Genomic DNA, 23,192 nt, shown 5'->3' with positions numbered 1-23,192 from the left:
ATACATCGAAAATGTACAGTAAATATAGTTATCGTAATCCGTCATCCATGAGCAGCTATTTTGATCCATCTGGACATCTCAGTATTCTAGTTACCTTTGGCATGCGCATTCGCATTTTTCTGAGTTGAAATGCTTATGCGAGAGCGAGAGCGAGATTGAAACGGGCTCTTGGTATCATGTCACCATAGTTGCAAACCCCAAGTAATATACCTCTGATGTTAGTTATTATCAAGGAAAAATTATATCCTGAAAAAAGAGAAGATGAAATGTATTTTAAACTATAAAACCATGAAAATGCCATGTGGAAAAGGGAGAGTTTAATAATGATTTACATTATTTGTAACGCTGTTAACAATAAAGAAGGCACAACATTTATTGCAACTATACACACATGAAAAAACATGGACATGCATAACTGCAGTATTTTGGATGGCGAGTCTATCATTACACTTACAACCGAAAATCACTTTTTTACCAATTTTAATTTCACAAATAAAAATAAGCAACATAAGAGGTGTTGCACCAAGCCGCACAATCAAGTAAATCAAACACATAATGCTCAACAGAAGTTGCCAAATTCCTTTTCCTTTGATGTTTATAGCAGTTGCATATCTATGTTCCTTCTAGTGCCTTCATAGTTCCAACATACATACTAGTAAGGAATGTATCCCATGTAAACCCCTAGCAACAGGGGTTATCTTACTTACCTAGGTACAATGTATGAGGTTACTAGGGTCTCTCCTATACCAATATACACGGTGTGAACTGCATGAATAACTGCTATATTTAGCAACAAAGTCAAGGAGAAGGAAGCAAGGTTTAAAGTGAAAGTCAAGGCTAACAACATAATACTCCTCGATGGAAGAGCTCGGCAAATGTAAGGACATGCAATTTACAGTTTTTTTATATCACTTCTCATTCTCTAGATATTCAATTTTTCATCAATTTATGTAGACTGCCATCTTGATTCTTCAGCAAAGGATTATGGGTAAAGTATGACATCATAGAGTCTGTTGTCAGAAATTGAGAAAATGATTTCATCTATAACTTCAAAAGTTGAACTTTAAATTGGCTGAAAGTTTAAAACAGGGTAGCATACATGTACTGGTGCCAAACATGCTTATCAAATAGTTGTCATGGAAACAGAACTGAAAATATTTATTTTTATGTTTTTCTACCAAATCCTCAAATTTCCTTATATTGTATACAATTTACCGTTGTGAGTAGGTTATATAGGTGATATATTACTTGTTGACCATAAAAAGTGGACAAAAAAGTGTCATTCTATATTTCACAACGAAAATAACGATTTTTATTTTTTTAATGTTTTTGGCAATATCTTCACTTTATGTGTATTTGTAACATTCTAATTTACATTACTATAATCATATACAAGAGTTATATGCATAACAAAAATTTGAACTAATTCGCATCAGTATTCCCCACGTTATAGATGAAATCATTTTCTCAATTTCTGACAACAGACTCTGTGATGTCATACTTTACCCATGATCCTTTGCTTGAGAATCAAGATGGCTGACTACATAATACTGATGAAATGTTGAATATCTAGAGAATGAAAAGTGATATAAAAAAACTGTAAATTGCATTCTCCTACATTTGTGGAGCTTTTTCTTGGGGGGGGGGGTCATTGTGTTGTTTGGCTTGACTTCCCCTTTAATATTTAACATAAATTGACCCACAGATACCAAATCTGAAACTTGCATAACACAACAAATGGAACATGGGTGATGTTTAGGCATTGCCAAAACAAATGAATAACATAAAAACTAAGCTGCTAGTAAAAAAATTGTTTTTCAAGAGTAGCAATTAATAAGATACAAATTTGAATGATTTTTTAATAGCATCTTTTTTTTAGCCAGTTTTTCAAAATGAATTGGGTGTGTGAATTCATAGATACCATGAATTAAGATTTTTCACGATACCAAGTGCCTGCGTTAGCAATTGATTGAGAACGATTTTGGGAACAAAAGTGCAAAAACAGTGGTTTATCTAAGTGGTAAAAATTAACAGCCCTGACACTGAGCTGTAAAACATAGATAACAACAACAAAAAATACCCCAAAACCAAAACATATTGAAGAATCATTGTAAGATACAATGATATACACACAAGTCCTGATATAAATATTTTAAGTACCGGGTATATACGGTAGCAAAATTTTAGAATAATTCCAGAATTTTGATTTAGCCATTAAAAATTTGAAAAATGGCCCATTAACTGCATCTCCAAATATTACCACATAAAGGTATTCAGGTCTTATCAATATTTCACCTAAGATGTTATTAAATCAGTGGTGAAAAATGGTTGGGAAGGTATTCCAGTTGTAAGTACTGTGTGAAAACTCCAAGTTTTATAAGCTTTAAAGTTTGTATTGTCAATTTGTTGGAAGTCCTTTAAATTTGTTGGGATTACGTTTTAAAATTGATAGTGTTCACAATTAAGTTACTCTAATTCAATATATATTTCACTTTTTATTGCTACAATCAATCAGTGTTATAGCCAGGAAATAGAAAGTACCTTTCTAAAAACTGTTGCTATTCTGTAGCCAGACTTGTAGTCTATTTTTTTTATTATTATTTATGGTTATTTTGTAATTTACTGGTAATTTTTCAAAGAAAATTAGACGGGTTTGTAAAGATTTTGCCTGTCAAATGAAAATTTGGAGTGCCTGTCTAAAATGACAATCAGACAGGTGGGTGGGTGATTGCAATCAATCCTATCAAATATTTCTGTTTTGAATTTAAAATTTAGAAAGTATGTAATTATCAATGGTCAAAGTTAGTTTGGATGCAAGGAGCCTAATGGGTGCATAAGAAAGCCCATATTGTATTTTCTCTACTATAAATGCATCTCTGAATCATCAACTCCACTCTAAGGTCTATACTCCAATAGAAGCACATGTAGATGAGCAATTGCAATCGTATACTGGATCATTCAAACACGACTTATCATGAATATAGACATTGTCATTTATAGAAGTGCATATACTAAAACAAATGTGATAATATAGAAAATATTACTTCATATGTCAAAAATATTACAATAAAATATACTGATGGGTACCAATGTATAAACTTTTGTTTACGGTACAGTCCACCACCTCTCTATTTCACTTATTTAAGCACAAGAACCATATTTTCAAATGTTGGAATTTTATTTTCTAGTTTTAAGATAAAGGAAAGGGAAATGATTTTCTTCTTCTTATTATTTTTAAATACATAAAAACATTTCTTCAAGAATCACAGCAGCGAATTAAAACATTACAAAATTAAATTAGGTGGTTTCACATTTGAAAATAAGGCAGGCTTATTCTTAGGCTTACTCAAATTTTAGGCTTGACTAAATCTCATGTGTGAGCATGAACCTGAATATTTAAACAGGCCTAAATAAGTCATGCCTGAGTGGGGGTGTGCCAGGGCCAGTCCTAATTTTTGTTCCTGGCCACACTACAGTATATAAATATGAGTGCAGAAACTTAAAATAGATACCCTATATATACATACTAAAATCATACTGTTTCCAAGTTGAAGAGGGAACATGAATTCATGAGATTCCTTTTTTCACACTTTATTATTATATTCTAAGTTTCATCTGGCTCAAGTTCAAACTTAGGATTTACAAGTAAGCTATCATAAAAATATTCGACCCTAAACACGGTACACACGTCAAATAACTAAATAACATCCATTTCAGTTATTTTTTACTTCAGCTTGCTTACGATACAATATTCTATTCAGAACCCCCTCCCTATTGAACAATGTGCTCAGAATAGTGAAAATATTATATAAACTTCCTGTTGTAGAGCCTTAATTTTGTTTGGTATTTAAAGTACACAAATAATAATAATAATAATAACTTCATTTAATTAAGCGCAACATATGAAGATCAAAGGCACTGATACAATAAACAATCAGTCAAATATTAAAAGCACATTTACATAAGTGCGTTTTCAGTCTGGATTTAAAAATGTCCACTAAAGGATTAGAACGAACAGACAGAGGTAATTCATTAAAAAGTTTAGGACCTAAATTTTGGACTTTTTACTACTCATCTGACGAGTTTTAATGAGAAACTTTGTTTCAGATCTTAAACTACGACTCACTACGGTACATAAAATTCGATTAATTCACATAGAGAATTTGGGGCAAAACCATACAAAGATTTATACACTAGTAAAAGTAATTTGAAATTGATTCTTTGTACAACTGGTAACCAATGAAGTTTAATAAAAATGTCTGTAATGTGGTTATAATTTTGAGCACGAGTGACAAGGCGTGCTGCTGCATTTTGTACACGAATAAGAGGTTTTATCTTAGTTACAGGGAGACCAGACAATAATGAATTACAGCTGTCTAAGCGAGAAGATATGAAAGCATGTACCAACTTTTCAGTATCAGATTAGGATAATGATTTACGAATACGATTAATTTTTCTTAGTTGGGAATATCCAGATCTACAAATAGTAGAAATGTGTGTTTCCAATTCTAACCAATTCTTCACCAATTGCGATACTAGACAAAGGACACGAGTCTTGTGAGAATCTCCGAGACGACATGGACACAAATTCAGTTTTCAACACATTCAAAAGTAGGAAATTACCAGACATCCAATCGCTAACATCTTGAATACATGTCTAACCAATTCTTCACCAATTGCGATACTAGACAAAGGACACGAGTCTAGTGAGAATCTCCGAGACGACATGGACACAAATTCAGTTTTCAACACATTCAAAAGTAGGAAATTACCAGACATGATCCAATCGCTAACATCTTGAATACATGTCTGAAGTATCACCCGGGCGCGAATTTGATAATCTTCAAAAACCGATAAATAAATCTGTGTGTCATCGGCGTAAAAATGATATTTTACTCGGCCAATGGACGCATGTACATTGAGAACAATAATGGCCCTAAAACAGAGCCCTGTGGAACACCGGTTTCTAATATAGACGAACCATACTTGCAGATGTTTTCTTCTTAACTTGTGTGTTAATTTTGCCTGGAATCCTAACTCATCCTTTCTGATGAGCCCAACTATCTGAGTTCATAAATAAACGCATAAACTCTTTCATTGAAGAAAATAAAATATTCAAAAACAACCAGGCCAGCTTAAGAAAAAAACACAGAACAACTGATCAAATTTTTGTATTAAAAACTCTAATTCTAACTCTAAACATTTTGCCAAAGCATTCAACACGGTATGGAGAGTAGGGCTATTCTATAAGCATTTAAAAAATAACATTAATGGCAAGATTTACAAAATAATAAAAAATATGTATTAAAAAAAAAACTTGCATTAATATAAACCAAAGAATTAAAAAAAAATCAAATTTTAAAAACTTGAAAATAAATATGCCAGTTTCTGGAAAGAAATGATTTCGAAAGAAAATAGCAAACTGAGAACATATGCTAAATTTAAAAAAAGAATACATTTTTTAGCCATATTTGAATGAAATTGACACTCATAAGAGGAAAATGTTGACAAAATTAGTAACCATAACTTAGCAATAGAGGAAGGCAGATATTCATTTCCTAAGAAACCTATAAACAAAAGAATATGCAATAACTGTGACACAAATTCAATTGAAGATGAAGAACATTTTCTATTGAATTGCCTAAAATATAACACACACAGGGAAAACTTCATCCAAAAAATTATGACACTTTCATTCAAAAATAAAAATATACAGTTCACATATATACTTTCAAGCAAAGATCATGGCATAATTATAGAACTTGCCAATTATATTTACACAACAAAAAGATTGATTTAACATTTAAATACTAGTTACGTTCTTTTTTTTTTTATACAAAATTTTCACATATATTTTGTTATTATTTTAAAACTCTTTTTTGCTTTACTTATCCTATGTAAGCCCAAAATAGAATTAGAAAGTAGACACTGTAAAAAATACAACACTGAAGCATTAGGAGATGAAAAACATTTCCTGTCCTGCTATTTTGTAACTGTTTGATGAGTGTGCAATAAATATTTACACAATGGATGCGAGTTTCATATTTCAAAAGATTATGGAGAATACTATAGCCTTTTCTTAGCAAAATATTTGAAGAGCACAATTTTTAAAACCACAGTAATTAATTTATTTTTTTCGTTTATTTTACTAACATTTTTCTTATATTTTATCTCTTTAGAATTTTATTGTTATTGTATTTCTTTGTATTTATGTTCTTACCATACAAAAACCCTCTGAAGGTTTTTAGTGGTGTAATAAAGTTATTATTATAATAAAGTTGCCCAATGCAATTGCATCAGCACGGTAACATTACTAGAAGATGTAACCGTGTAATCAGTGAATAAAAAGATAGTCACATACAAAAGAAGTGCACTACTGCATAAAGTAAAAAAAAAAAACCAAAAGACCAAGTAATACGACATGCTGAGAAAATTTAAGGCAAATATAAACCGCGAAATGGGATAAGTGCCAGTGATAATGGTAACTTTGTATGTGCTAACAACGGGTGGTCGAGAATGTAGTTGTAGCAACAGCGATATTATGACAGACGACGTTTAGATTCCAAGGTTTTGCGGGAAGTCCTGAGAGCAAACCAAACTTTACTTACCCCAATTGCCCTGGAAAGACAGCTGAAATAAAAATAATAGCATCCAGGTTAATTACTGGGTAAACAACGTCATGTCGGACAACACACTACTATTTACTAATGCAACTCGGCCAGTCCTTGAATGAAATCCGGAAATCAATGGTCGACATTCGGATCTGTTGCTGGATAAACAAGAAAAATATATCGACGTACCTCAGCTCCTCCCAAGTGTAAAAATGTCTATTCTTCGGAAATTTAAGGTGCATGTCTTAGAATTACTTGTCCTGATAAGTCACCTGCAAACGGTTACCATTTTGTCACTTAGGTCCCTGGAGTATGCACCGAAAACAGGCAAATCGTACATATAACAACCACGTTTTGGAGTCAAAACACAACCGGCCGCTCTGTGTGCTGTTCAATAAGCGTCACATTGACACGCTGGGAAATATTATTTCGGTCCATCTTATTGCAAGTAACTAGTCGGAGATGAATTGTTAGTCGCATCAAAGACAACTGTTTCACGTGAGAAGAAAATTTGAAAAAATAAATTGTATGCATAGTCAATATAAACAAAGTATTTTCAAATATTCTATTTTATTTCCAGCTATTTTATCTAGTAGTATCAATAAACAGAAAAGCGGTTGTAATTTGACCAATAAGATAATTCGTTGTAAGCATGCCTACTTTTCAGCTTTGGTTTCTGTGATTGGATAATTTAATTTTGCTCACGAAAAGGAGGTTATGACGTAAACGAGCTGTACCTACGTCAGTAAAATCACATGCCCCGAAGCTATTTGTATACTTTTATATCCAGACGCTTCTAGATTTAGCTTTATATGGGCAATTCATTTCCATATTTGGTTATCCAGGGATTTCCTGACCTCCATGTACGTGAAATACGTGCAAGACGGCTGAACAAACCGGTTGGAAGCAGAATCAGGCTTTCGTATATGCAAATTAACGGAGACTATAAATGATAGGTAAAGCCGGCATTTCATTCATAAAGCCGCCGCATGAAGACAACGAAGTCGAAAAAATGGAGAAAGGAAAGAAGATCGGTGCCGGGACAGGTGAAGATCTGTACTGAAGAAGCCGTCTACGAAGACCTAATGGGATATTACTGCTTTAATCGCTTTCTCTCTCGCTCACCGACGACGCGCACAATACTAGCTGCGGATTCACATTGTCAAACTAGTATGAACTCGTAGCTCGTATCGCCGTGCCGCCCTGGGCTGGAGGGACCTGTCATCGTAAACCGGCTATATCGTATCATATCGTATCATGGATTGTAATGTCGCCGAAGCTTTTAGTATTTATTATCGGACGGATGTACATTGTCTAAGCCCTTTTCGGAGTGTGCCCACGATGAAAACATGGCTTCTCTTCCCGTGCTGTCCATGACCCGTACTATATATAGTACAGGACGTATTAAACTAGTCCATGTGCATAAGTGGATAATAATATTTCGCGACCGGATTTATTTTGTGTGCGACCCATACCACAGCAGTGTCGTCCATTATGGTACTTCTCAAACATCGCATTCCCTTGCCACTGTCATTGCAATTAATTTGCGCAGCCCACCCCAGATTAAATTTTCTAAAACATCCGACATTACCGATTGTCACCTAGGCACGTAGTCTAAACACGTTTATCTGACTTGACTGCCCCTACGTGTTCGATGTCACTATCCAGGCCGGGAAGGGAGTTGCCGGAGCATTGCACAACAATTTTTATGTATGTTGTGCGTGCGACAGCGACTTCCGTCCGCCTGATACTTTACCACAGAATGATAATAAATAAAAAATGAAAATTAAGAAATGAATAAAAAATAAATCCCCCGATTTAAGTCAAACTTTTTGACACACTCTCTACCATACATTTACAGGGCAGTGTTCATTTAAGTCAGACAGTGTTTCAGTCATGACTAATAGCTTTATTTCAAAACCCGGTGTTAAAAAATATCCATAATCCTGAAACCATATATGCACACATTACTAATGTCTGTATAACAACCGCATGTCTGTTATCTAGGTCGTGCGTAATTGTGGTTACTGTAGTGACATGTGACGTCTGTATGCTGACGTCAATGCCTTCAAGAGAACAACGCCCAATGACGTACGTAGTACAACCAGATCGCTCTAGTTCTGAAATAACATCACTTTGCCCTACATCCGTAGATACGTATACCCTTGTCTCAAAGAAGCAATTGTGGTTTTACGAATATATATATAGTAAAATATATTCGAACTAATTATTAGTCATTCCACGATAGAAGTCGGTCAGTGCAAAATGTGTAAAAAATAAACTAAAAACCAAAAATAGGAATGGATCGTGGATACATTATAGTACATTATAATACATGATGGCATCGCCATGGAGACTCCATGGTAACACGAACGCCACTGTACTTGCGTCACGGGTTTCATTCAATAGTCTGACATCAATATTACTGAGCTACATAATTTGAAACATTCTAGACATTGTTGCATGTCTAGGTAAACCTTAGTAAGGTCAGATGACGTTGATATATGCGATAAAATATACATGGCATGCCACGGTAATAAGAAATCAGAACCCAAGGTATGGTCTCGCCTTTACCTGTACATTCACATTCCTTACCAATTACCCAAGTTACTAGTATTTTCAAAATTGAAAATGTTTATTGACAGTTTAATATGTGTGCCAGTCCCGGTCCCAATGTTATCAATGTAGACCTCAGAAACCGCGCTGATTGTAGGTTAAGTTGTGCGCGACATTTCATCGAAAACCATGTCGCCGAAAGACAATTCTATGTAGCACGCTTATTGTCTCAGTCGAGTAATGGTGGCAAGCATTGACTCCGCCCTTCTGCTTGCGACAACTTTTAATTTTAGCCGTCAATTCATCCGGTTTCATAATTTTAATTAATATAATCAATTCTTATACAATTTTATTAATTCGTACTACATGGGAAAAAAGATTAAAGCACCTGACACGACCAGACAAACACATTTTCAACGTTATTAGCGATTTGTGCCATATTGGATTAACCAATTAAGTAAAGATAATTTTGACTTTCTACGAAATGGTCATTCGGCGAAATGTATACCCCCATGAAATACTTGGAATTTCACCTCACTTGAAGCCGCGTTGCAGACCAATCAGATTGCAGTGTTTCGTGTAGCGAGAGATACTAACATACGAGTATTCGTGATGATAATGTCCCGGATAATGTGTTAAATCATATTCATCCAAGCACGATTAACCCAACAATAATTTCAACAATATGATAACATAATTAAAATATGGCACATTTTATTGTAGCAATATGTTACAAAGCTGAATATCGACAAAATGCGATCACAGCTTGGCAGCCTCTGTCATTCGTCGATTTAGTGATATGAATACTTTCCAAATCCCGATCAGTCATAGTGCAGACAAGATGATATCTGCAAACACGTCGACCAACATTAAATTACTGATATCAAACATTAACGACCAGTCTTATGAACTCTAACCTATACTTATGTTAACCCGCATGATCCTCGATTTTTGAAATCCAACACCGTTATCGCTAAACAGGATATTTGTAGTGGTAGAATGCATTGGACCTATGTGATGACGGGTATGGACACGCACATAAAACAGTGTCCATGGCGAGCTTCTATATGTCTGCGTATAGTGGTGTATATTATTCAAAACAACCAAGCAGTTGTTTTTATAAAAATATTACCACTGTCTATATTGAATTATTTAACGCGAGTATATTGTAACCTATGTAATTGCCTGAGTGTCCTCTATCATAGTTTAGCTGGCACCGGTCATAAACCTTAGAAATATATAGGTCTGTGGAGTGAGTTAGTGACACACATAACCGGTTAATAATTCCGACGGCTGTGGGTCTAATTTGTTTAGCAGGTCAATGACACCTATGTTCTGACCCGTATTCGCCACAATATGGGACAACAAACTCGTATTGTTTTTGCACACACATGGCTGGTCGATGCGCCGGACTAATGTACATTATCAATATTATGAATAATTTTGGTGTGAGACATAGGATATATAGCAAAGTGAAAACCTGGATCTCAAGGTATTTTTTTCACTATGGAGATACACATGTCATGCATATGACAATGAATAATACAACAAGAAAACACATACATAGCACACATTAAATGGCAAAACCATATTTTATTTGTGTTCGAATCTCAAAACAATACACTTTTAAGGATGACTCAGCTCCAAGTCCTGTGCATAGTGAGCATTGTTTTTATATTGCTATTTTATAGCTTCGCGAATTTCGCATATGCTAGATGGACCGAGTCAGCCATATATGACTAAACTAAAATTGTCAGCAGTCGGCCATCTTTGATCTGGTGACCAAATTATTGTTTATTTATATGGACAAATGTAGGCGCGGCCATGGCGTACTGCTATGTGTATACACTTCAAAGTTAATTGCTAAAAGCACATGTATATAATATATGTCTGGAATACAATTTGATTTGAAATTAATTGTAACCACATGCCAAAATACTTGATTTTGGAGTTGTTTTACCTAAAAAATGGCTGCAGCTTTGAATCAATCACGAATTCTTCACGTGCTCATGTATCAAACTACAGTAGGTGTAAACTGTATGTGCACGATTTAAAGAGAATCTGTCAACTGGAAGGTATGTCTGTGATGCAGCTCTGTACGCAGGGGCGCAATGTACGCATGGAGATAAGCTGAACAAGACAAAAAACTGAAAAAGTATAATGCCAATACTCAACATTAGAATTCACAAGATCATTTACAATTCCGGCAAATAAAAGGGAACAAATCCAACACAGTACAACACAGTCAATTCAGGCACCTCCTGAAAACCAACTAAGGTATTTTGGAAAAAATTAGCACATCTTACCCGCGCTGTTGCACCCGCCACGTACCTCCCTTACACAAAACCGCTTATTAACTAGTTGGGAATCGCTTCAAACAACCACACAAATACAAAACCTCTTTGAGTAATGAATCATCTAACAACATAGACTTGCTTGGAATTCTTGAAAAATAAATATAAATTGCGTAAACGAGGGGTGAAACCGAAATCCCAACAGACAGTGTAAGTGCCCTCACATTACTGGCCAGATTCGGGCTTGTAATATCAAATTACTACAACATGTGAACATGTGATAGGCCACACCGACTTAATTTTATGGATGACATACGCGCGAGCATTAGTTTTCGCCTGTTCTCAAAAAAAAAAAAAAAAAAAATCTCCGACGACGAGTCTCCACAGATAAGTTTTCTGTCCGGAACTTGCCGACTCATATTATCGCAAAGCGCCGACTTGCGCCAGTATGGACACAGACAGAGCTTGGACTACAACCAGACACTTCGGTTGGAGTGCAAATGAGCGATTAACTCCGTTTATTTCTCAACGGGAAAACAGAACCAACATGGCGGGGAAAACACAACACGAGAACAGAGCATGCGTAGCAAAATGTAAAGCGAACACAAGAGGGCGTTAACATGATCGTAAATACAATAAACACACATAGTGGCGTAACCACTTATTGTCTTTAACTTACACCATTTTTGAAAAGTCTAAAGAAAACGCATGAGGAAAAATGACTCGCTACATGATAACACAAAATTGTTGTTAGAAAGACACACAAAAATAATCTAACTGAATACAGAATTAAAAGTCCGTGACATAGTCTTTTAGATGTTCCGGAAGCCGGCGGTTACGGCTTGATTGTTTATGTTGAACGAGCTGCATGACTATTGGAGTATCGTCAGCCAGGGATGTTGGTGTTGGGTCTCCAGGAGTCAACATTATTGGGTCGACTGAGCCAATACTTTGCGACTCAGTTTCTAAAGGAGTGTCAGTGCAACCAGTTGCCGGTGTTAGATCAGAAGGTATACTTGGTGGTATTGGTGGATGTGTTGGAGATAGTGGAGTTTCGTCTTCGTCAGGAAGATATGACATAGGATTTTGATCGGTGTCTTTCGGAGAAGATACAATATAACATTCCGACTCTTTGACACGGTTTGATGTTTGCCTGAGTTGACTACCACGGAACTTGCGGATGTTGCGCCATTGGCCATCGATACCAGTCACTAAGTAGCGATCACGGGCACTAGACTTATTGCGGTCACAGTGCAGATAGACGAGGTCCCCAACTTCAAGTTTGGGTGCACTGGTGGTTTTTACTGTAGGAGCTTTTGATTTCTCGCTGACTTTATGGTTAGCCAAACGTTTCGTGTGTTGGTCTAAAATAAGTTTACAGTCGCTAATAGGAAGCTGATAATTGGTAAATTGGGTCCACATTTCACGTGCCGATAAGCCACTTGAACGTATGCGAGAGTTAACATGAGTGATTGCTATGGAGAGGGAGAGTAGCGTAATAGTTACGCACAGTGGATCCTGACGGAGTATCTCATCCTCAACTTCCTGTATTGCTCTATGTGCGACAGGGTTTTTGTTGCGATTCTTGATGCGGCCGACCTCAATATTCAGACGATATTTTCGAAGAAGGCTGTCTTTAGATAGGGCTACAAAACCTGGAGCTGGGTCTGTCTGTATAACTGCGGGTGGACCATCAAGGGGGCTCAGGTCAATGCAAAGTCGCAGTAGGGCATTGCGCAATGTTTCACTGCGTTCGTCTTCTATGAGGCACGCTGTGGTGTATGACGTGACGCATTCTCTGACGACCAGAACTAAGTGTCTTTCACGTTTAATTACATCTGCTGCATATAAACTGCCCACAGATTCTGGTGGATCTGAAGTTGATTGCTTAACAATTGTGTGGGGTACTTTGTTAAGTGAGGCACACTGGTGACAAGACGTGGATATGTGTTGGATTGCTTTGTCCATGTCCAGTGCGAAAAAATAACGATGGAGGACCTGCTTCATTTGGTAACAAGATGGGTGACTGAGACGAATATGAATTGCTGTCAGGAGGCCATCTAACACCTGTTGAGGTACAACAATGCACTCGCGAGATGGAGCGAATGGATCACTACGCTTGACTACAAGTAGACCATCTTTGGCAATAGTGACGGTGTTGAGGTAGCGTTTGATGTCTCTGATGTTAGTTAGTTTTTTAGATGGACGAGTTCCCTGGGTGAGATGAGAATGTGTGCGTTTTAAATCAGCACATTCTAACTCGATAGTTTGCCACACAGGCCTATTGGTGAATGGTAGGCGTTTATTTCCTGATGATATGTCTTCAACGGATGTGTTCATGACAACCAAGTCTTCCACACATTCTACAAACGAACATATCTGACAGGTAGGGGTGGTACACTCTGTGGCATTGCGGCTGGCAAAGTCTGATGGAATATTGTCCTTGCCAGCCAGGTGGCGCACGTTGGCCTTGTAACGACTAACAGAAGAGAGGAATGTTGTTACGTGTGGGCTTGCTGAGAACTCACCCCGACAAAGTTTTTCGTACGCTTGCACACATGGCTTACTGTCGGTACGTATACACGGTTTATGGTGGGACTGAATGATGTATGGACCAAAGTGCCTTGTTGCGATGACAATAGAAAGGGCCTCAATTTCACATGGAAGCCATGTTTCCTGATGGCCTCGGAGCTTGGCACTGAAGAAACCTGCGAGGTGGAGCTTGTCACCACGCGAGATATACATGGTGGACCCAACACTGTGTTTTTTAATGGCTGCATCAGTAACGATCCATATCTGATCTGTGCGTCTGGGGAGTGTGATCGTGCGATTTGACGATAATGCTGCCTGAGCAACACAAAAGGAATCGCGAAGCTCATCCGACCATTGAATTCTATCTTGGGATTGTTGTCCAATAGTTGCATCTTCTAGTAGAGCAACAAGAGAAGCACAGCCTGGTAACACTCTAGCTAGGACCTTATATGCACCTATAAATGATCGTAGGTTGCGTATCTTTTCTGGTGGAGAACATGATGACAACGTAGAGATATGGTGTTGGCTTGCGCGGATGGTTCCCTCATTCCAAACCCAACCGAGAATTGTGACTGTTGCAGGGCAGATGACAGTTTTTGATGGTGACAGTCTTAAGTCTTTGGCTGGTAACTTACACAGGAGACGTCTCCAATTTACAAGAAGGTCCTCGATTGTATTTGCACCGCAGTACAGATCATCTGCGAGTTTGGCAATGCTACCATCCTCAAGCATGTCACCAAGTATGCGACACATTAACCCCTCCAACGCTGTCTCAGAGCCTGGCATTCCCATGGCTGAACGCACGTATACGCGGACACCTTTGAATGGGGTTACAACGCCACAGTATTTTTGTGACTCGTGTGAAAGTGGAATCTGGTAGAAGGCCTTAGTGAGATCAGTGGTGATGATATACTTCCATTGTGCAATTTGGCGTAGTGTGCTGTCGATGTCTGGCATGAGGGCGGGTTGTGGCTTACTGTAGCGGCCAACGTCTGCAAAAGCGGTGACAAGACGGAATTCACCATTTGGTTTTTTGACTAAGAATGAGCGGTTTACATATTCCACATTGACATGTACGTTCTCCGGGCGAGCGAAAACACCTAGCTCTTCAAGTTCATCAAATTTTTGTTGTAACTCAGCCAACTTGTCATGGGAGTATTGGGGAGCACGACCCTTGCGCTGCGGTGGTTGGACAGGACCCATATTGACGACTGCTTGAAATGGGCCAGAAGCACCATTATAACCCTTGATTGCAGTGTTGAAGACATCATCATATTCATGGTGTAATGTTGCGAACTTTGCTCGGTGAGACGGAGAGAGGAGTTGGTCGGGGTCAATTTTAACCGAATCTGAGTAGCTCTTTTCTGAAAGGACTGATTTGTGTGGTGATGTTACATGAAGTGTAGTGTCTATGCTGTCTTTGTTTGGCAGTGGTACGAAGACAGGACATATTTGGCAAAAATGTTCATTGCGTTTCAAATTTTGGGGTGTGTTAGTCTGGTTCGGAATCCGAATTTTACCCGATATGGTTGAATAAATGTTTGGAGCAGGCCATGGCTTGTCAGATGATATGACTGAGAGCGAGCGAGATTCTACTCGTGGTTCAAGTGCAAATGCCTCGCTTGAGTCTGATTTCTGTAGGCAAGTCAAGTTCAATGATATCACCGGGCCAAATTGTTGTTGACTTTGGTGGTGCGCGTAGTATGAGTGTCCGGCGAATGTGATGACTGTCCTTTGGCGATGAACCGTATGTATATGTAGTGTTGTCTCCAACAGTGACTTAGTGCTTGGCTGGACGAACACTTATATCATTAGCCTCCATGAAAGGGGTACCTGCAAGTATTTCAACATCAAGATTCTCGACAACGAGGCCTTCAAACTTGAAATTCATATCATCGTGACTCACTGCGAATTTGGTCTCACCCACAACTTTTAGGGGAGATGAACCATCTGCTTGACGTGCTGATTGAGAACTAGACTTTATTGGGATGCCAAGACGTTTTGTGGTGGCCAGTAGAATCATATTGCCAGTGGCACCACTGTCGATGGTAAGATGTGTAACCTGGTGGCCATAAAATGTATCAATATATGGTGACTGACGAACTTGTATTCTAAGGGCAGTAGGGACGTCCGCAGTGTCGGAGTCACTGAGATCATCATTGCCCTGTTGGGTATCCTGGGGAACTTCATCGAGTATATTAACAATCTGTCGGGCCTTGGTCATGAACTTACGGCTGGCCTGCTTACATAATGAGCATGAGCGGCTTTTGCGTTCCCTGGGCCGAGCCTTTTGATATCTCATTGGTTTTGGTGTGATGCGTCCCCTCTGAGGCCTTGAAGAAGCAGAGAGCATGACAGTGGCGTCCTCAGTCATGTGGATTTCATCTAAAAGTGAGCTCAATGCTTTCGAGATCTCGGGCTTTATAGAAGCTAGAGTCCGTGTCCACAGCTCAGTCCCATACCGCTGTTTAACCAGTTTGGGGAGGTCAATGTGAATTAGTTGTAACCAAGTGAGTACAATGTAGTTCTCAAGTGAAGGGGAAATTTCCTCATCGTCAGTTATTGTTTCACTGTGGTGTGAAATACCATTGTCACTGGGTAACAGGTTATCATCAACAAATGCTGTTAAGCGTTGGAAGAAATCTTCTGGGCGTTAATCTGGTTCAAGGTGTATATTACAAAAATCTAGCAGGTGTGCACCAGTGGACTGGTACCCAAAATGAAGACGGATTACCTGCCAAATATTGCTCATGGATGTCGAATTTTTGACTATCATGTTGCGAGATATGATTGGGCAGAAGTTGGCTATTTGCCCCAACATTAGTTCTAGGGCACTGACCTTCTGCTGGGCAGTTTGTCTTCTGCCGGCCAGGATGTCTTCCCCATCATCTGTGAAACCTCTCAGCGATGTAGCCTTGGTTCGCTTTGTCCACTGTACGCCCTCACCGAGGAACTGTGCAAAATTTGAGTCTAATGAGAGTGTGTAGACCAGGTTCTGACGCCAGCTTTCAAACGAAGTAATTGTTTCTGATTTTGACAGACACCACTGTTTTGGCGCCCGTTGTTGGTTGGCCATAATGATTAGTATTGATTAACGAAATCAACGTCGGTATCATCCAGTCGATATAATGACTGACTGACTGTACACAATATGCGTGTGTAAAGTCCATACATGTATAGCAGGCTTGTGAGTTTACGATGTCCGTATTACCTTTCAATGACGTGTAGATCCGAAGGACGCTGCCACCACGCCAGTATGGACACAGAACTGTTGTATACAGAGCTTGGACTACAACCAGACACTTCGGTTGGAGCACTAATGAGCGAGTAACTCCGTTTATTTCTCAACGGGAAAACAGAACCAACATGGCGGGGAAAACACAACACGAGAACAGAGCATGCGTAGCAAAATGTAAAGCGAACACAAGAGGGCATTAACATGATCGTAAATACAATAAACACACATAGTGACGTTGTCGTAAACTCGTTTTGGATTACCTCGAAACCAAACTACGCACAGTTCCCCTCACAGTTAGATGCGCGTTACGTAAAGTGCAAAGACTTATGAAGGAGATTGCCTCAAAACATGCCAATTTTGTCATAAATGATCCAACATGGCGACCACACCACCAAAATACGTGAGCATAAAACAAAGGGATTGTTGTCGACTAGTACACAATTGACGTTGGCCAGGGAGATGTGACGTTTACACAGCTATACGAGAGATCGGTAGCGGCAAGCGAGTTTCGCCCAGACAACTTTAAGGACATATTGTCCAGAGTGGCTGTCCCGCGTTTCTTCCGCAACGATGAGAGAAATGGGAGAGGAGTGGAGGTGTATGGTGGCCTAAAAGTCAGTCAGGCGACTAGTCAGTTCCACGGGCGCTCGCAACAGGATTTATGGTTAAGGGAGATAGGCTTGGGTAGGGTTATATACTAGTGTCTTTATTTCTATACTAGTATATAACCCTACCCAAGCCTATCTCCCTTAACCATAAATTCTGTTGTGAGCGCCCGTGGTCAGTTCGGTTACTTTGTCCACACTGAAGTCGACAAAACTGCAACGAAAGCAGCGGAAGCTCCTCGGCCGAAGTCCCCTTTCGGGGTGAAGAAAAGTTTCTTATTAGTCCCCGTTCGGACGAAGTCCGAAAATGGGGACTTATAATTCGGTCTCCATCCGTGCGTCTGTGCGTCCGTGCGTCCGTCCGGAGTCATATCTCAAAATCCCTTGGACCGATTCCATTCATTCTTTGCATGTGCCTAGTACTTTATGTGGGACATATGCACATTCTGTGGTATAGCGATTCAATTCATAAAGGGCCGACTGGCAGCCATCTTGTTTTTTGAAAATGTTGTATTTTGGACATGCTTTGTCAGTTTTCATTCAAACTTGGTACATAGATTATACATGTTAGGATACATGTCCATAACGATTTATTTCACAATTGGATCAAAGATGGCCGACTGGCAGCCATCTTGTTTTTTGAAAATGTCGTATTTTGGACATGCTTTGTCAGTTTTCATTCAAATTTAGTACATAGATCATACATGTTAGGATACATGTCCCCGACCGTCTGTGAGTTCCTGAGCCTGTCCGTCCGTGTGTCCGTCTGTCAGTCTGTCCAGAGTCATATTTCAGAATCCTGTGGGCCGATTCCGTTCATTCTTTGCATGTGCCTAGTACTTTATGTGGGACATATGCACATGCAGTGATTCAGCGATTCGATTCAAAATGGCCGACTGGCAGCCATCTTGTTTTTTGAAAATGTTGTATTTTGGACATGCTTTGTCAGTTGTCATTCAAACTTGGTACATAGATGATACATGTTAGGATACATGTCCATGACGATTTATTTCGCAATTGGATCAAAGATGGTCGTCTGGCAGGCATCTTGTTTTTTATTTTTTATGCGGTATCTTGGACGTGCTCTGTCGGTTTTCATTCAAATTTGGCACATACGTGTACTTTATACATGTTAGGATGCATGTCCATGACAATTTGATTCAAAATCGGGTCAAGGATGGCCGATGAGCCATCTGACATTTTGGCCTTACTACTATATTTCCACAATTTATGTACCATTTTCATTCGTATTTGGCACATACATCATACATATCAGTGTGTTTCATAATCAGATCAAAGATGGCCGAATAACGGCTGTTTTTATTTTTGGCCATATTACTACTACACGGAACATGTGTTTTGATGTAAATAAACAATTTGTTGTATACGCCACTTGGAACTCAAGTTTCAAGTACACGCTCACAACAACCTCTTCGCTTTAATATGACGAGCACAAAGAGAACTTTTAAAAATTTAACGGGGACTGTGTCATTTTCAATGACTTGTTATTTTTGTTTTCATTTTCTGATTCGGATAATTTGCTTGCACACACAGTCAGTAATTTTTTGATCAAAGAAGTTAATTTCCAGGTTGCTGTTGACAAACTTATTGTTCATTTTTAATTATTTATTTTTTTCAATACAACACAGTAAGCTTTTCTTTATTATTGAGTTGATGTGCATGCCTTTTGCAAAGCTAACATCTGCCTTATCCTCTTGCCATTTCAAAATCAAAGGTGATGATACCTGTGACAGTAATACAGTACGAGATGTGTACATCAACATGTGCCTCCTACAAATAAAGACTTGTTGTTTTTTGATACACTGTGGTTCAATTCGTAATAACAGCTCTGTAGTCCTGTGGTTTTAGCAGCATTTTATTTTGGCAGGATTTTTTTTTTGCCCTCTCGCATTAGTTTTGGGGTCTTCAGAGGATTTCATCCATAAAATTAAATCAGTGTGGCCATACTAGTATATCAAATCACAGTCCCAGATCAAATCAAAAGGCTTGATGTTTATAACGTGACTGGGTTGTCGAATCCGTCATTCATCCAGTAATTTTAATGACGAAAAACAGTTTTTAGCCTGCTTTCCAGTAGGCAATACTTATTAATGCGATGTATACAATATTTTGGGGTTAATCAGACCTCTCCTTGATGCTCATGGAGTCTTTTAAAAGGAAAATTATATTAACATTGAACATTTTCGGAGGGCTCAAACATAATTTGCATATTTTAGCATTGTAGAATATGACTAAATATGATTCAGTAATCGTATTATATTTAATATTCGTTCACAACAACCAATCAACATACAGAAACAAACATCATGTTATATGAGAAAAGAAATGTATTAATTATTCAAAAATATATTCTGAAACATTTCAATGTGGACGGTTTGTTTTTGAATTTTGTCTACCGTTATTAGGAAAGTCATAGTTGCATATGCATGGACTACAGAGTGTCACTGTTATCCCGTACACACGTGCAGACATAATGTTACCAAGGGCTCCACATTCTTTTGAATTTGGCATTTTCAAGTCTGACATAATGTTCTCAGATAAAAAAAAAATATATGATATCATTTTCACATTGTATATTGTGGTCGTCGCGCCGCGTCCTGTTCAATATGGGACCCATTGCCACGTATACAACGCGTGTAAAATAAGTCCTTTTTTAACATGAAATTCGAACACGCGCGTCGCGACGACCAACACCCTTTAAAATAGCGCGAGTATTTGCAACGATTCTGCTCTGATTTTCGGATTGATCGCAACTGTTTTTTATATTAATTACTGTGTATCAAATTCCAAATAATAAATATTTATCGTCGTGTATTCTATGTAGTTGGCTATAAGTTTATTCTATGTTTTTCGAAACTCAATTCAAAGTTTTGAATGCACGAGATATCAAGCCACGTCGCTCCCTTTTCTTTAAAATTTTACTTTATGCTCTCTTCTTATATTACTTGCCCGATGCAAAAACAACTTAAGGTGTTAATGTTTGGTCAGAGCCATTTTTGACAATTAATTATCACATGTCACATGTATATGTATTTTTGCTGCTAGAATTTAACATATCAAAAATATCGAAACCTTATCTGAGTGAAAGGTAAAAATCCTCAAAACGGTATGTACCACTTGTTGATAAAGATAATTTCAATAACGTATAAAGATTTTTGTGTTTGATTGCTTTGGTGTTTTATATTTGAAAATATTGAAATACTTTACAGTGAAAACCTCCGAGATTTTGGCATTGAGACTGCTCTCATGTTGTACAATTTGAACAACTAACTACACTGACACCTAGTTTATCGCAAAATATTATACCAACAGACTTTATCTACAGCCCCGCGCATGTTTACACATAGAAATAATGTAAATTAGTCCAGACTGCAGACAAGAGTTCTAATTTTACAACACCCAGAGTAGTCTCAATGACAGCATTCGCTGTAACATCACATCTTACTAGTAATTACTGGGACATGTAGTGAAAGACTGTCTGTCGAACACTGCTTCATAGGATTGTCACACGTAACGTAATATTACCGTAATTGGTATAGTACAGGTGTGATGGTTCAAATACCAAAATGGCAACAGTAACAGAAAGACTTCCCTGGCGGCGATGATAAAATACGAACACGGAGCCAACAAATGAGGTTTCAACTGGTACTGGTATTATTATACTCTGCAAACATCAAGTACAATAACGCGGTAAAACTCCACTACTCCAATAACTAGATACTTAAACTCCAATACAATTCAACAAGATCTCCGATCTGAAATCAGTGCTGAACAACTCCCCTATATATACCCCCACTGTCTATAAATAGAATATTACATCAGCATACATAATGAGTCTGGAACTTACTACAAATTTCTAGAATGTTCCATTACCTTCTATTGCCTCCTACACTGTTCTATTACCTATTCAACCATTTTCTAAAAAATATAGAATATTCCACCCAGACACAGTACGGTTCTAGAACATTCTCAGTGACACGGAAGTGGTAAATAAGTCGTATGCGACATGGATTGAAGTTTTAATATATATGGAATTTGAATACTCTAAACGGAAAGCAGATACAGCTTCAAAATAAAGCTTTAAAGATGTTTTCAGCAAAGTGAACTTGAAAGTTGCGACAGGGGAAATACGTTATAACAATTCACTTTTAATAAAGACATATTCTATAGTATACTAAACATGTAACTATTACTATAAGATCTGTAACTTGTACATTTTTTTATCTGATTTGGTCGCATACAAAAACAAAGTAAATATTGTCTTTAACAGAGGTGGCGCCAACACCAACTAGCTTTGTGATGATTCAACCATAGCAGATGCATTTCAATAAAGAACCGACAACGAAACATTTAGCGTCAATCTCTCGAATTTCAATGGAAACTTTATAGTGTACAGAGGGGGGGGGGGCTAATTTGCGCAAGTGTTTGACTCTAAAACACTACTGAACATCATTAATGTTTGCTGTTTGAAATGTTCTCAACTTTAAGGAATCCATGGGAACTGCATTTCCTGCAAATTTTCAACAATCACAATACGTGCAAAGCGGTTAAAAGTTTCTCCATGATCCTTCCGGAAGGGGTGTTGTAATTCTATTCAATTGGCGAGAATAAAGAAGGGCGAGCTGGCAAAAGGCGTCCATTTTTGAGGCAGTCGTGAGAGGGGTCTAGATGAAAATGTTCTTTGAAAATCAACAAAATACGTGTAAAATGGTTTGTACTATAAAAATCAATGACGAGAACACAATTGGTGGCATGTGCTCTCTCTTGGTAACGGAAAACAATTTGTTTAATGACCACAGCATCTTAAACATAGCATTACAAACCCCTGTGCCATGGTAATAAAAGAGTGACTGCACCAATCTTTGTAAAGTTGTCAGAGATTCATAATATATATTTGTATTTGTTTTATATTGCTATTATTATTATTATTATTATTACATGTCATTTCGCTATAGTTAATTCATTTACCTTTCGCATGAAGGATTCCTCCGAGTAATTCTCGACCAATTAGAATCATTTAATTTCAGCCAATCATTTTACTCTGTATTGTATCTTTTTCTCCTGCGTACTTCATTTTGTATTTCCCGCTGACGTGTTTTCTCTCACGTTCGATACGCACCTATATAAAGGGCTAGTTTCGGAGTTTCGGGGCTCCTTATTCATGTGTTACATGTTTCTATGCCAGTTTATCCAGCAATAAACCATACCGTGTTTTGCATCCACATTGACTGTTTATTCTGCCATCAAGTTCAACTGAAGCGTATTATTATACCCCATATAATTTACAATAATTTTACGCGGTTAATGAGCGTGGGTTGAGTAACCAGGCTTCGTT

At 38.0% G+C, this 23,192-nt stretch overlaps 1 protein-coding gene, 1 non-coding gene and 1 pseudogene across 2 annotated transcripts in view; 1 reads left to right on the top strand and 2 right to left on the bottom strand.

The window, feature by feature from the left end:
* LOC102805544 (uncharacterized) overlaps window positions 1-6,991 on the bottom strand; it is a 48,335-nt gene extending 41,344 nt beyond the window's left edge. Inside the window, exons 1-2 of the mRNA XM_006818239.3 lie at window positions 6,801-6,991; window positions 6,609-6,630 (exon numbers count right to left, since the gene is read on the bottom strand). Of these exons, the coding sequence (XP_006818302.2) occupies window positions 6,609-6,630; window positions 6,801-6,853 (75 nt within the window). The 5' untranslated portion in view covers window positions 6,854-6,991. The remainder of the gene's footprint in view (window positions 1-6,608; window positions 6,631-6,800) is intronic.
* A 1,275-nt stretch (window positions 6,992-8,266) lies between these two features.
* Mir210 (microRNA mir-210) lies at window positions 8,267-8,367 on the top strand. The gene has a single exon (NR_037550.1). It is a non-coding gene; the product is annotated as a microRNA mir-210 (primary transcript).
* A 3,883-nt stretch (window positions 8,368-12,250) lies between these two features.
* LOC144355080 (uncharacterized) lies at window positions 12,251-16,016 on the bottom strand (annotated as a pseudogene).
* Window positions 16,017-23,192: the final 7,176 nt, after the last annotated feature.

This window comes from Saccoglossus kowalevskii, chromosome 1, assembly GCF_978046115.1.
Source record: "Saccoglossus kowalevskii chromosome 1, keSacKowa6.1, whole genome shotgun sequence".
Lineage (NCBI taxonomy): Eukaryota > Metazoa > Hemichordata > Enteropneusta > Harrimaniidae > Saccoglossus > Saccoglossus kowalevskii.
Note: the sequence above shows the minus strand (reverse complement) of the source record. Positions and strands in the feature narration are given on the sequence as shown.